This window comes from Rana temporaria, chromosome 2, assembly GCF_905171775.1.
Source record: "Rana temporaria chromosome 2, aRanTem1.1, whole genome shotgun sequence".
In the NCBI taxonomy this organism is placed as follows: Eukaryota; Metazoa; Chordata; class Amphibia; order Anura; family Ranidae; genus Rana; species Rana temporaria.
In genome coordinates, this window is record NC_053490.1 from 495,771,977 (window position 1) to 495,787,748 (window position 15,772).

The 15,772-nt window shown below is 42.9% G+C and overlaps 1 protein-coding gene across 1 annotated transcript in view; it reads right to left on the minus strand.

The window, feature by feature from the left end:
- The window catches only part of ADAMTS5 (ADAM metallopeptidase with thrombospondin type 1 motif 5), a 180,599-nt gene that overhangs the window by 69,831 nt on the left and 94,996 nt on the right, over positions 1-15,772 (minus strand). Inside the window, exon 3 of the mRNA XM_040338840.1 lies at positions 11,797-11,964. Coding sequence (XP_040194774.1) covers positions 11,797-11,964 — 168 coding nt within the window. The remainder of the gene's footprint in view (positions 1-11,796; positions 11,965-15,772) is intronic.

The following is a 15,772-nucleotide window of genomic DNA, read 5'->3' on the forward strand; positions in this document are numbered from 1 at the left end:
TGCCTTTACACGCATATGAACTTTAATGGCATCCCAGTCAGTAGGGTTCATTATTGCAGCTATAACAGCTTCAACTGTTCTGGGAAGGCTGTCCACAAGGTTTAGGAGTGTCTATGGGAATGTTTGACAATTCTTTCAGAAGCGCATTTGTGAGGTCAGGCACTGATGTTGAACAAGAAGGCCTGGCTCACAGTCTCCGATGCAATTCATCCCACAGGTGTTCTATTGTGTTGAGGTCAGGACTCTGTGTGGGCCAGTCAAGTTCATCCTCCCCAAACTAACTCATCACTGTTGCGCAGTCAGGTTGGAACAGGAAGTGGCCATCCCCAAACTGTTCCCACAAAGTTGAGAGTATAAAATTGTCCAAAATGTCTTGGTATGCTGACGCCTTAAAAGTTCCCTTCACTGGAACTAAGGGCCAAGCCCAACCCCTGATAATCCACCTCCACCAAATGATACCAGTGCACAAAGCAAGGTACATAAAGACACGAATGAGCGAGTTTGGGGTGGGCAAAATTGACTAGCCCTCACAGAGTCCCGACCTTAACCTGATTGAACACCTTTGGGATGAATTAGAGCGGAGACTGCGAGCACCTTACCTCACAAATGCGCTTCTGGAAGAATGGTCAAACATCCCCATAGACACACTCCTAAACCTTGTGGACAGCCTTGCTAGAAGAGTTGAAGCTGTTATAGCTGCAAAGTGTGGGTCAACTAAATATTAAAAGCCTACAGACTAAGACTGGGAAGCCATTAAAGTTCATGTGCGTGTAAAGGCAGGTGTCCCAATACCTTTGGCAATCTAGGGTACTTGTATCAATGTCCCTGGACCAAAAGCAGCTACAGCAGTGGTCATCAACCCTGTCCTCAGGTCCCACAAACAGGCCAGGTTTTATGTATTACCTTGGGGAGATGCAGATTAGAATACTGCAATCACTGAGCAGCAAATGATATCAGCTGTGATGTATTTCAGTTATCTTGCAAACCTGGCCTGAGGACAGGGTTGATGACCACTGAGCTACAGGACATCAAATTACTGTATTTTTCGCTCCATAAGATGCCCCCCCCCAAAAAAAAATGGGGAGAAATGCCTGTGCATCTTTTGGAGCAAATACTGAACAGCCCCCCACCCGTTGTCGCCGCCCTGTAACAATACAGGGCGGCCGTCTCCCGTGAGCGCCGGGCGATCTCTTGTCATTCAAAGAAGACCGAAAACAGAGCAGCCCCAGCAGCCCGAATGGAGTACTGCCACTCGGACTGCTCTGTCTTCTGAGTGACAGGTGGACAGGCAACTGTGATGACGTCCTTGCCAGTCGCCAGGCACAGAACAGGCTGCATTTAATAGACACAGGTAAGGCTGCAAGTCAGGCTGCATTTATTGGGCACAAGTCAGGCTGCATTTAATGGGCACAAGTCAGGCTGCATTTTATGGGACTGGTAAGGCTGCATTTATTTGGCACAGGTCAGGCTGCATTTTATGGTAAATATATGGTTAATATTTTGGTACACCATTTGGTTTCAGAATATTTTTTTTTTTCCTCTTATCGTCTTATGGTCAGGTGAGTCTTATGGAGCGAAAAATACGGTAAGTAAGAACTGCAAAAAAACATATGCATAAAGGAGGCCCATATATCCAGAGATGGCTTTGACCTTTGTCCACTGCCTCTTATTTTCCCATGACTCTGAGTGTAGACTAATCTTGATGGCAATAATGGCTTTGATTAAGCAATCATCCCATTCTATTTATCATACAACATTCACTATTTATTATTCTGACCTTCTAGGTGGCCTTGTGTCATTATCATATATACAAACATATATTTTCAGCCTTTTCTAATAAAGGAGAACTCCACGAAGTATGAAATGAAAGTGTTGTGGGAAGTGTAATACTTCAATTTACACTCACCTGCGCGGCGTCCGTCACCAGACCAAGTGCTGTCAAAACGCAGCAATCACAGAGGCGACGGGTACACGGCGGTAAGAGACGAGTTTTGACAGCTCTTGATCCAGCAACTGACGCCACAGACGTGTGAATTACAGTATCACACTTAACTCCCACAGCACTTTCATTTCCTACGTTCCGGAACGTTTCTTTAAGTTATTTTGTGGACTTGTTCTGTTTCTGAAAGTACAATTATATTGACAGATTTCTTACCTGCTTCCTATACAACAATGCTTGCCTTAAAGTATTATGTTTCTTTTGTATTACTTTTCTTATAGTCCCATTTTCCCCCTGTAACTGGCAATTTTCTTTCTGATTCCTGTTAAACGTTTATACTGTCTCCAGTATTTGATACAATATTTCTTATAGTAACAGACACTTATTGCATCAGAATAATAATGCCTAACGAATTACAGGCTGGTTATAAATCCCATACATTTTTTACAAAGAGACTGTTTTGGCAGTATATTTTTTTAGTGCACATGCGCACAACGTTAAATATGATCGGTACGCAGGACTGTGGATGCTGATTTTTTTTACGCAGCAGAATCCACCTCCAGAATATGTAGCTGTGTCCGTGGGCTGATAGCGTAGTATACAGCAGCATATAAATCTGTACATATTTTGTAGGCATTATGTATTTGATGCAGCGTATTTTGTGTGCATTACCTGCTAAAGTAGCAGTGACATCATCAGGACTGCTGTTAGAAATCACGGTGCACCATACAGCCTACCTGGTAGCCCCCTCCGGCTGAAAGTGACTGAGGACATATATTTATCAGTCCCTTTCTCTACAGCTTCAGCTGCACAGATCAATGAATAGGAAGCACTCTGAGGCCTCGTACACACGACCAGTTTCCTCGGCAGAATTCAGCTTCCGACCGAGTTTCTGGCTGAATTCTGCCGAGAAACCCGGCCGTGTGTACACTTTCGGCCGAGGAAGCCGACGAGGAGCTCGGCGAGGAAATAGAGAACATGTTCTCTATTTCCTCGTTGTTCTATGGGAGCTCTCGTCCCGCCGAGCTCCTCGGCGGCTTCAGTGCTGAACTGGCCGAGGAACTCGATGTGTTTGGCACGCCGAGTTCCTCGGCCGTGTGTACGAGGCTTGAGGCTTCCTGTTTATTCACAAACAGAAGCACAGTAAGCACAGTTTACTATGCTTCAGCAACAAATGGACACAGCAGTGATTGGTACCAATCACTCACTATGTTTATTCAGGAAAGGAAGGGGTCAATATTTGACATATTTACCAGACCCTTCCCCCTGCTTTCCATTTTGAAACATTTCACTGTGTGTCTGCAGCAGCTGCTTGAGAGATTGAAGGGAATCCGGCACTGCTGCGGGGGAAAGGGGCACACAGTGGGGCCCAGATAACAGATGGAGGGGTGCATGTGCTAGAAGCAATCCCCCTGCAGTGCAGCCAGAGGGAGGCAGAAGAGGAGAAGCTGGCAGCGCTCCAGAGGGAGGCAAGAGAGGAGAAGCTGGCAGCGCTCCAGAGGGAGGCAGAAGAGGATCAGGGATTGATTTACTGAAGGCAAGCAGACTGTGCACTTTGTAAAGTGCAGTTGCACTCTAAAGTAGGGTGACCAGACATCCCCGGTTTCCGGGGACAGTCACCGGATTGAAGACACTTAAAAATTGGGCGGCACAGTGACAGGGGGCACAGAGGGGGATAAGAAGCAGGCAGAACAGGGAGGGGGATTGGTTCAGAGGTAAGTAATTCTATAATTGCCCCTCCATCCGACCACAATGATTCCCTCTGCTGTCCAGGCCCCCCTGTTTGCCCGGGCCCCCTACAGGAGGTCTAGTGGTCCCCCCCATCAGCGGCCCTGAGTATATACATCTTGCTTACACAGTTTAATCAGAATAGGTGCTAGGAAAGGAAAGGGAGCGGCGATGGGTGGTCCATAAGGGGCCCAGCCCCTCTAATCTCCATGCGCCGCCCCCTAATTACCATGCATTTTTTTTTAAGAACATGATTAGAGCCTTGGGCTCTAATTGACTTCAAAAAGGTTGGGCTCTGCGCCCTGAGCCCACCTACTTGTGACATTGGCAAATCAATATTCGCTATTATCTTGCAGCCTCCGGCCAATCAGGACAGGAAGCGGGTCTTAAGACTGGATTGGCTGGGAGGAGAAGCCAGGGAAGCCCCGACCTGTATGGGTTAAGTGTGCAGACCTGGCGGGGGGGTATTTTTTGCCGTTCCCCCAAAAAAATGGAGCACCAGCCGCCACTGGAAGGGAGCATTTTTAATACTACAGTAGTTAGATTTAGATTTGATTTTACTTTAATAATAAAATAAATAAAAAAATCACTTTAATATGTACCTTAGGCACATTTTGATTGATAATAAAACATTTTTATTCTCCTGTGTTGTCATGGAGATGAGAAGGTACAGTGTGTGATGTTGGTGTCCGAGTCTTTCATTTTTTTTTTTCAAGGAACAAAAACAAGCATTCGAGTTTTATCGCTTCGCTTTTGCACGCAATAATCCATTCTTCTTTTCATGCATTGTTGAAGCTAGTTTGTAAAAAATAAAAATACAAGAAGTGACACCTTCACTGTGGCTCCAACACTTATTATGGATTTCTCGGAGTTAAAGCCACATGGACAGTCATCAACCGGCTACCTGCTCACCTCTCAGCCCCATTCTTGGTAACTCTCTGAGGGACTATTGTTTCCATGGAGGGTCTCTATGGTGAATGTCCCATTGAATTCTTCCGAATGACATGATTCTTTGTCTTCTTCACTCACAATGGCTATAAGTACAGTCAATTGCAATTGAATTTGAAATGTGGAGAAAATGGGTTCATTTCTCCGAGCATAAAACTGAGCTTTGTGCACAGCTTGAGCTAATAAGGGATCGCTACAGACTGCTAATGCTCGAATATGCTTGTTATCGTTTTTTTTCATCTCACGTAAGTTACCTGATTATAACAAGTGATCAGGCAAAAAAAAAAATATATATATATATATATATATATATATATATATATATATATATATATATATATATATATGTGAATAACAATCTAAGGGAGCAGATCTTTTTTCCTGAATCATGAATCTGTCTTAATTCTTCATAGAGTTGACCTGTCTGAAATCTGAACTCCAGACAGATTCATTAATACATTATGAAAAGTATTTTTTAATGTTAGCTGAATTTTATTTATGATCTGCCTCTTGCAATTCCTTGCACAGCAGAGCTCATACATGGAGAGAGAGAATCCTCATAAAAAGCAGATCAATGCTACTGCAGTGCATATAAAAGACTAGAAAATACACCCTAGAAGACCTACAGTAGGTGTGTTGCCAACATCCCAGTATCTATAGAAACCAGTTGCAGCCCGTCCATAAGGGGCGCAGGGGCGCGCCCCCCTAATCCATGTGCCCGACCCCTAATTTACATGCAGGATGCCAAACACATGGATATTATTATTATTTTATTTTTTTTAAGCACATGATCGAGTTTTGAAGATCAACCAGGAATGGTGGATCATCTGGGAGTGGTGATCATCAGAGTCTGAGGGATCATCTGTGTAGGGAGGATAACACTATGCTCCACTTTTTACAGCCATTCATAAAATGAGAGTTGCAGTGTGGAGCCACTAGAGCCCCATGGAGTTCTCTCTGCTTTTTTAATAGAGAGAGTTTTGTAACTAGAAAATAACTGGTAGGTGACTTTGATGCGGAGGTCCAGCGTTAAATTTTTTTTTTAAAGTCAGCAGCTACAAACACTGTAGCTGCTGACTTTTAATGAGGACACTTACCTGTCCAGGGTGTCCGCAATGTCGGCAGCCGAAGCCGAGCAATCGCTCGGGCTTTGGCTTCCCCGCCGCCATCCTCAGTGAGGGAATCAGAAAGCGTTACGGCTTCACTTTCCGGTTCCCTACCGTACATGCGCAAGTCGTGCGGCGCTATGTGAATGGGCGGATTTCCCAGGAAGGAAATTTCCCAGGAGGCAGCGCGAGGAGGAGAAGAAAAAAGACCACCACGGACGAGGAAGTGGCAGATTAGGATGATCTGCCTAGTAACAGCCGTTTCTGTTAAGTATAAAAACAATATTTATTTTTTCAAATTTTTGTAGCATTTTTGGCTATTTTTTTTTTTTTTTAGGGTGGACCTCCACTTTAAACTCTATTCCTATTTATTAATATTGTACTCCACCGGCTTCAGATTCTCACTGCTTAATAACTAAGCCCTTATACTTTAAACTTGTGCTTTGCCTATGCAGGGCAAAACAACAGCTTTGGTTTTATGCTGTCTTTCCCAGCGGCACAATGTCACCTTGGATGATCATGAAGGACTATCTGGGTATGGAGGATCATCCAGGTATGAAAGATCATCTGGGTATGGAGGATCAACCAGGAATGGTGAATCATCTGGGAATGGTAGATCATCTGGGTATGGAGGATCAACCAGGAATGGTGAATCATCTGGGAATGGTAGATCATCTGGGAATGGTAGATTATCTGGGAAGGAGGAATCCTCCAGGAATGGTGGATCATCTGGGAATGGTAGATCATCTGGTTATGAGGAATCATCTGGGAATGGTGGATCATCTGGGAATAGTAGATCATCTGGGTATGGAGGATCAACCAGGAATGGTAGATCATCTGGGTATGGGGAATCATCCAGGAATGGTGGATCATCTGGGAATGGTAGATCATCTGGGTATGAGGAATCATCTAGGAATGGTGGATCATCTGGGAATAGTAGATCATCTGGGTTTGAGGAATCATCTAGGAATGGTGGATCATCTGGGAATGGTAGGTCATCTGGGTATGAGGAATTATCCAGTAATGGTGGATCATCCGGGAATGGGGTATCATCCTGGAATGGTGGATCATCTGTGTATGGGGGATCACTCAGGTATGGAGAATCATCCAGGCATGAAGAGATAATGTGACTTATATCCCTAAAGCCTTATACACACAATCCAATTATCCGACGTGAATTGTGTGATGACAGGCTGTTGTTGGAAAATCCGTCCGTTTGTACGCTCCATCGGACAATTGTCGGATTTTCCGGAGACAAATGTGGGATAGCATGCTTTAAAATTGTCTGCCAACAATTGTGTGTTATCGGATTTTCCAATCGTGTGTACACAAGATCATCCGACAAAACTCCAAAGTACAAACACGCATGGTCAGAAGCAATTCTCACCATAACACAAGATTAGCAGGGTGGCGCTAAAGAGCTGAAAAACCACGTAGTTTTGTGTTTGTTGGCCGACAATTCTTTGCCGTTTGTATGCAAGACAAGTTCCTGCCCAACGCCCTTCGGACAAAAGTCCTGCGCATCCGATCGTATCTATGAGGCTTAACTCTCACGTGACTGGTACAAATGCTTGCTGATTGTCCCAGCGCTGCACAAGCTAAATATAAAGTTGAATCATATTTGTACTGTTTTACATTCCAAAGTATTTGTAGTTCTGTTGAAGATCAGTCTGCAGCTAAAACAGTAAAAATATGATTCAGACTATTGGAAACCGCAATACTAACCTGGTTATTTTTAAATGTCTGTATGACTGCAAAAAAAAAAAAAATAGGTTTAGATGTTTGCCTGGAATTCCAAATGCAGTTTTAATTCTACTTGGAGTGTACTGTTCAGCTTCTCACCCAGAGCCAAGTACATCCTACCACAGCATATGATGTACGTAAGGCCTCGTACACACAACCGTTTTACTCTGCAAAATCCATCAAGAAAAATGCTGGCAGAGCTTTTTTGCCAAGGAAAACGATCATGTGTATGTTTTTCGTCAAGAAAACTGTTGTGGATCTCGGCGAGAAAAAAAGAGAACATGTTCTCTTTTTTTTCGTCGGGAGTCTCTATTTCCTCATCGTGTTTCTCATCGGGCTTGTTTTACGACGAGAAACACGTTCGTGTGTATGCTAAGAAACCCGCGCATGCTCACAATAAAGTATGAGACGGGAGCGCACCTTCGGTAAAAGTAGGGTTTGTAATGGAGATAGCACATTCGTCACGCTGTAACAGACTGAAAAGCGCGAATCGTCTCTCACCAAACTTTTACTAACACGCAGTAACATGAGATTAGCAAAAGCAGCCCAAAGGGTGGCGCCAGTGGAATAGAACTTCCCCTTTATAGTGCCGTCATACGTGTTGTACGTCACCGCGTTTGAGAACGACGAGATTTTGTCTTGACAGTGTGTATGCAAAGAAAGCTTGACAAGATTCTCGACAAGCCTGACAAGGAACTCGTCGAGGAAAACGATGTTTCATTTACGACAAGATTCTCGGTCGCGTGTACGAGGCCTGAGAATCCCTATAAGAATGTAATCTGATGGTAATCACCATACAGTATTTCATTTTCTGCTCATAATTCCTTCCAATATATGTTACATGCAATGCTGAATGACCACCCACCAACCCAAAATTACGCCTCATCAAATTAAAAACACTTCTGTCAGTGAACAGCATGTGGTTAATACATAAATAATGTTTGATAAAAAATGCCAGCATGTCTCTATCGCAGTTAATGTGAATTTTTGATGTACAGCTCTTGAAGGTGACGGGGAGCTTTAAAAATGTTTATTTTACCCAAGTGTAAATCACTGAAGTGTTTCTATAATTTTTGCACAGTGTGTTTCTCTGGGATACCATTTTGACTCATATGTTCCTCCATATAAATTGAAAACATCATGTACCAAAAGATTTGTCTAATGATTAGAGTCTACGTCTTATGAGAGACTGTTTACATCTAAACTGGCCACATTACATAACCACAAAACGCTTTCAGGAAACCGGCTGCCCTTTGCTTGAAACACAAATATTTACCATCAATAGTTAAGCCCTAGGGAATAGTGAAATAGAGAGATTTGGGCGAAAAGTGGGATAAATTGGCCACATTTATTATTTCAATTAAATGCATTGAAGTAAATGGGAAAGCTAAATTAAAGGATCCTAAAACCCAAGAGAAAAGAATATAGCTTATCAGTCCTTCGATGCGTTAGTTTGAATTTTTCAGGCTAAGAACATTTTCAGCAAGTACAGAAAATACTTGTTGATTTTCCTAAAAAAATCAGTTCTCATCTCTTCCTGTAAGCTGACATGAAGGCCACAATCAAATGTGCCTTACAAGCTGCCTTTTTTATAATGGCCAAATCCCCTCCCCATGAAATGAAGATGAATCAAGGAAGTCCTATTTGTATTCTAAATCAGGAGAACAACCTAGGGTGTTAACCTTGGCTCGTCCACTGTGAGCCAGCAATGTTACCCTAGAACTGAAAGTGTGCTATTCACAGTACAGGGGGTCCCCTAATTACAAACATCCGACTTACAAACGACTCCTACTTACAAACAAAGGGAGACAACAGTAAGTGAGAGGAAATCTAACCCTGGGAAGGGAAATTCTCTCGTACACACGACCGTATTTCTCGACAAAATCCATCAAGAAACTTGGTGGCAGAGCTTTTTTGCCGAGGAAAACGGTCGTGTGTATGTTTTTCGTCGAGAAAACTGTTGTGGATCTCGACGAGAAAAAAAAAGAGAACAAGTTCTCTTTTTTCTCGTCGGGAGTCTCAATTTCCTCGTCGTGTTTTTCGTCGGGCTGGTTTACGACGAGAAACACGTTCGTGTGTATGCTTAGAAACCCGCGCATGCTCAGAATAAAGTATGAGACGGGAGCGCACCTTCGGTAAAAGTAGCGCTCGTAATGGAGATAGCACATTCGTCACGCTGTAACAGACTGAAAAGCGCGAATCGTCTCTCACCAAACTTTTACTTAACACGCAGTAACATGAGATTAGCAAAAGCAGCCACAAGGGTGGCGCCAGTGGAATCAAACTTCCCCTTTATAGTGCCGTCGTACGTGTTGTATGTCACCGCGTTCGAGAATGACAAGATTTTGTCTTGACAGTGTGTACGCAAAGAAAGCTTGACAAGATTCTCGACAAGCCTGACAAGGAACTCGTTGAGGAAAACGATGTTTCTTTTACGAGGAGTTTCTCGGTCGTGTGTACAAGGCCTAATGCCTCGTACACACGACCATTTTCCTCGACAGAATCCATCAAGAAACTTGGTGGCAGAGCTTTTTTGCAGAGGAAAACGGTTGTGTGTTTTTCATCGAGAAAACTGTCGTGGAACTCGATGAGAAAAAAAGAGAACAAGTTCTCTTTTTCCTCGTCGGGAGTCTCAATTTCCTCGTCGTGTTCCTCGTGAGGCTGGTTTTCGACGAGAAACACGTTCGTGTGTATGCTTAGAAACCCGCACATGCTCAGAAGGGTGGCGCCAGTGGAATCAAACTTCCCCTTTATAGTGCCGTTGTACGTGTTTTACAGTGTGTACGCAAAGAAAGCTTGTCAAGATTCTCGACAAGCCTAACAAGGAACTCGTCGAGGAAAAAGATGTTTCAGTTACGACAAGTTCCTCGGTCGTGTGTACAAGGCCTGACAGTTAACATGGGAAAAAGGTGTCTCCACTGATGCTTTATCACCAATCTTTGTTTCCCTAATAACCCAAAATTTTCAAAATCCAATTTTCATTGGGACAGAAAGTGAGGTGAAATCTTCTGATCAGGGGCACAGACAGCAAAACAAATGTTACAGGGGTGATAACCCTTCCCCATGCTATCCAAAAAGCTAAACAAATAGTTTTTTTGGCTGGAGCTACACTTAAAAAAATTACCTGTTCCGACTTACAAACAGATTCAACTTAAGAACAAACCTACAGACCCAATCTTGTTTGTAACCCGGGGACCCCCTGTATTGAAAATAAATCAGAAAAATATAATATAAGAAGAAAACAAATGCAACCACCACATCTAAAGACCAGGAAGCTTTAATGCAATATTTTTTCTTTTCTTTGGGGGTTTAGATGCACTTTAAAGACATTTTCAGGATGCAGTGGGCTTTAAGTGACTCCTAAAAGACTTACACTTTTAATGCCGTGTACACGCGACCGTTTAATGACGAGAAAAATGCAATTTTTTAAATTGGTCGTGAAAAAGAGTCGTGTGTATGCTCCAGAGCATTTTTCTCGACAAGAAAAATGTCAAAATGTTAAAAATTTAGAACCTGCTCTATTTTTTCTTGTCGTTTTTCACGTCGTTGTTTTTCTCGTTGTGAAAAACGGCTGTGTGTACGCTTTAACGAGGGGGGGGGATGTGCATGCTCAAAAGCAAGTTATGAGATGGGAGTGCTCGTTCTGGTAAAACTTGCGTTCGTAATGGAGATAGCACATTCGTCAGGCTGTAACAGACTGAAAAACACAAAGACTGAAAAGCACAAATCGTCTCTCACCAAACTTTTACTAACGCGGTAACAAGAAATCAGCAAAAGCAGTCCAAAGGGTGGCACCATTTGAATGGAACTTCCCCTTTATAGTGCCGTTGTACATGTTGTACGTCACCGCCCATTGCTTGAGCATTTTTTTTCACGATCGCGTGTATGCAAAGCAAGCTTGAGAGGAATCACGTCGAGAAAAAGTTTGTTCTTTTCCAATAACATGAATAACGGTCGTGTGTACGCGGCATAAGACTTTAATTGCAGTATATACCAGAGAACAGACCATTATAAATGTCCCCCTTGGAGTTCACAGCAGCTCCTAGTTTTTAACACAATAATGGTTATTACTGCATTCAGCTAAACTGGATCACACTTTAAAAATTCTTTAGAAATATGTAAAGTTTTTTAAATTTGGGAAGAACATCCTATCTCCCATTAAAATGATTTATAATGTGCATAACCCACGGCACTTAACATTTACAGCTAACAGAGGAAGTGGCTTTAATAAAGCAGGCTTGCTTAGCAATAAATTGCCCTCTGACTTCATAAACTGTCACTTATGAAAACGATGGAATATTCTTGACAGTCTGCTCACTTTTAGTTACTTACCATGGCCGTCGTCCAAGAAATCAGTGATGGTGGCCGAGGTGCACTTTGACCATGGTTTGGAGGCATCAATGCTCGTCAGAACGGATGACATCAGACGTTTATCTTCAAGGGTGCCAAAGTTCTCCTCGCAGAATTTAGAATCATCATGGGACAGCCCAAGGAGATGTCCTGCAAACAGAGAAAACATATGGATGGAATGTATTACAAGGAATGGTATAAATGCTGTAGTTAGGTCGTCATCTGCAGACTTTTCCGTACAGACAGTGGAAAGACTGGTTAGAAGATTCATACTGTATACCGGTACATGCAAACATTTTTCCTGCTTATTCTATGTATGTTGAGAATTTATCCATCAAAATATCTATCTGCTATTTCTCTCTTTACATCTTTTTTTCTGGCTAAAACAACGATGGAGGCATGAACGATCATATTTCTGTTAAAAAGTTAGTCCACCCAAAAGTCATATCTTAGTTATAATGGACAGAGTTAGCCCCTGAGTTCTTGTATGTCTTGGATACTCCAACAGCAAATACAGAGCCAGGACCTGGCTGTGAACTAGTGACAGTCAGTCAATTGACTGGTTCATGTGGTCACCAAGTTTCCAGATCCAGGCTATGGTGGCAGTTTTTTTTGGTGGCAGGCTGCATTTTGTGTTATCATAGTAGGAACTGTCACTAAGACTTAGGCCCTGTACACACGTCCGAGGAACTCGACGGGCAAAACACATAGTTTTGCTCGTCGAGTTCCTTGTGAAGCCGCCGAGGATCTCTGCGAGCCAAGTTTCCCCATTGACTAACCGAGGAAATAGAGAACATGTTCTCTATTGGGCTCGACGAGTTCCTCGTCGGCTTCCTCGGCCAAAAGTGTACACACGACTGGGTTTCTCGGCAGAATACGGCTCCTATCAAGTTTCTGGCTGAATTCTGCCGAGAAACTCGGTCTTGTGTACGGGGCCTTACTATATTAATACTAAATATCATAATGATAGCTATTTTGCTTGAGGTACTGGGAAATTATCAAAACAATTAAACCGACTTGATGGATTACTAAAGGACTGTCCTGATTTGATCATGAAAGCACCCAGGGCTTTTTTTCAGGGGGAACTTGGTGGAGCTCAGTTCCACCACCTCTGGCTCAGAGCCTTGGGGGGGGGGCCTACTCACCACAATCACAATCACAGAAGTCCGGTTTCTGTGTTTACAAGTGACAGCTCTGCACTCTGTGTGTAACTCTGCACTCTGTATGTAATGCAATCCTAGTATTTAATGCCCCTTTAAGACCCTCCTATTGTTCGAGAAAATTAACTGACCACACCCACTTTTTGATGTGATTTGGAGGGTGTGTGTAGGGGGAGGGATTTTGGGGGGGTTGTGGTTGAGTTCCAGCACCTATTGTGTGAGAAAAAAAGCCCTGAAGGCACCTAAAATATTCTCTACATCTGTCACACCACTAAACATGTTGAATTCACAATTTAAAATAGCAAAGCTGGATGACAATAAGCTTCAGTGTCTGCAGTCACTTAAAGCGGTAGTAAACTCCACTCCACCAGCTTATAATAAAGCTTACTTGTAGGTAAAATATCTTCTAAGGGCCCTTTCACACAGGCTGACTGATCAGGCCCGCCTGTCAGTTTTTCAGGTGGACCTGATCAGACCTTGCAGTCTCCTCTATAGAGCGGCGGATGTCAGTGGACACATGTCCGCTGACACCCGCCGCTATTCGAGCCGATCCTGCCCACACAAAAAAATACGGCTGGTGGTCCTATTTTCCATCCGTCTGGCGGTTCGGAAGAAATGGACATGCGGTCTGTTTTGATCCGATTTCCCCATAGAGGAGAGCGGGACTGTGTCCATTTCCACTCTGTACAGTGTGTGGAGACGGACCGGTCATCCGCCTGCTCAGCGGAGATCAGTGGAGAGATCCCCGCTGAACAAGTGGAAATTCGCTGCACGGAGGCCTGTGTGAAATGGGCCTTAACCTGTACTGTTTAGGAGATATTCACATGTTTTGCAGCCAGTGCCGGCCCCGGCGCATGTGCACTGTGCTCGGAATTGTCAATTTTAAATACCCAGCTTACCCATTAGTCCTGCCATGAAGGTCCTTGTGCAGACAGACACTTCCTGCTAAGGGGAACAACACTCTGTCTTTGTCTTCAGTTGTTATGCTGAGTTGTTACCATGTCACCCAAGCTTCCAATGGGGACTATAAGAGGTCTTTTAAACACACATTATGTAAGTGGGGTATACTGTTTTCATCATTAGTAAACCCATCATTGGAGCCATCGAGGGAGTACATGTAGACAGGAAGTGACTGCAAAGGGACTTTTAAAAAAATGAGGGAGATTAGATTCAGTAGGAGCTGACGTCAACCCGCCGCATCTGGTTCCCAGAGAGGATTAAAAAGGGGAAGTTGGGACTTTAAAAGAGACATGTGAGTCACATGTCTCCATCCCTAAATCTGTGTAAAGAAAGGGGGGGTTCTCAGAGCGGTGGCCATCTTGGTATGTTTGGTCGTTTTAGGTTTTATTACCTCTTGTATCTCTCGACCTTCCCTCTTAGATTGTAAGATCTAAGAAGGAAGGTCCTCTGATTCCTACTGTATTAAAGTGTATTGTATTTGTACTGTCTACCCTCAAGTTGTAAAGTGCTGTGTAAACTGTTGGTGCTTTATAAATCCTGTATAATAATAATAATAAATAATACTCAAAGTCCCAGTGTATTTATGTGTATGCACTTGGAAAGAAAAGAGGGAGAGGATTGGGACTAGCCAGGTCATGGAGCCAGTGAACTGTGACGGGGCTAAAAGAATTCATGACATAACCCCCCACATTTCCCTTCATACCCCTGATATTCCATTTCAAGACTATCAGATTCCATGTAAGCCTCATGTCTTTGGGTGCAATCAGGGAGCACCTTCACAGGATTAACTTTGTCCCAAAATATAATACTTTGACATATTTCTCGTTTTATTTCTCCACTGGAGACATAAAAAAAACAACAGAGAAAGGTGATTTTTACTTTCGCAAACTATTAAACTAGCAAAGAAGTAGCAAACTATATTTAAAAAAAAAAGTAAACTGCATCTCAAAGCGTCGACGTATTGCAGGTGTTCTACTCAGTATTTAATTAAACAACCAACTCAAAGCACTAATTGCCTTGAATGTATTCCCCCCGGTAAAAGTTATGTAATTTCTTCTTGTCACCTTCTATTTTTTCCGTGGTACAGAATGCCAACATTAACACGACTTAACTAGAAACTTCACAGTGTGTATCAAGTGGAGTATAGATTGCATTTTACAGACTTAAGAATTTAAGAAGCTTAATTTAAGAAACACACACAGAGTTCCCTTCTGTGTTTCTTAATGTGTAAAATGCTGTGAAATGTTTGAACTTTACAATATAAGCACAGCCTTGTAGGTTTAGTAGGGTTATTTAAGGAGGAACTCCAAAATAAACAAAAAAATATTTCACAGTTTCCATTAGCAGAGCCATTTAGATCTCTAGTTATAACTGTTGGTAGTCGTTCATTTTGATGATCTAAAGCTTGCTGAAAGTGCTTGAAAATTGATGTACTGTATATGGCCAGCATAATGAAAACTTATAGTGAAGCTGTGCCATGTACATTAAAGTTCACTTAGTTGCCCGTCCTCTCTTTGCCCAGTTCTTTGCACTCCTCTACGGTACATACCAACTGTCATACACCCCATACTCCTCTCCTGCACATACTACCCACTGTCATACCCTTCATAATCCTCTCCTGCACATACATCCCATCATCATATTCTCCACTCCCCTCTACTACACATAGTGGCCAATGTAATATCCTTCTCACTCCTTTTACACACATACTACCCACTGTCAAACCCTTCATATTTTTCTCCTGCACATACGGGCCATCATCATATTCTCGCTCTCTTCTATCACATATGGTGTCCAATGTAGTATTATTTGGACTTCTCTACTGAACATACTGCCCA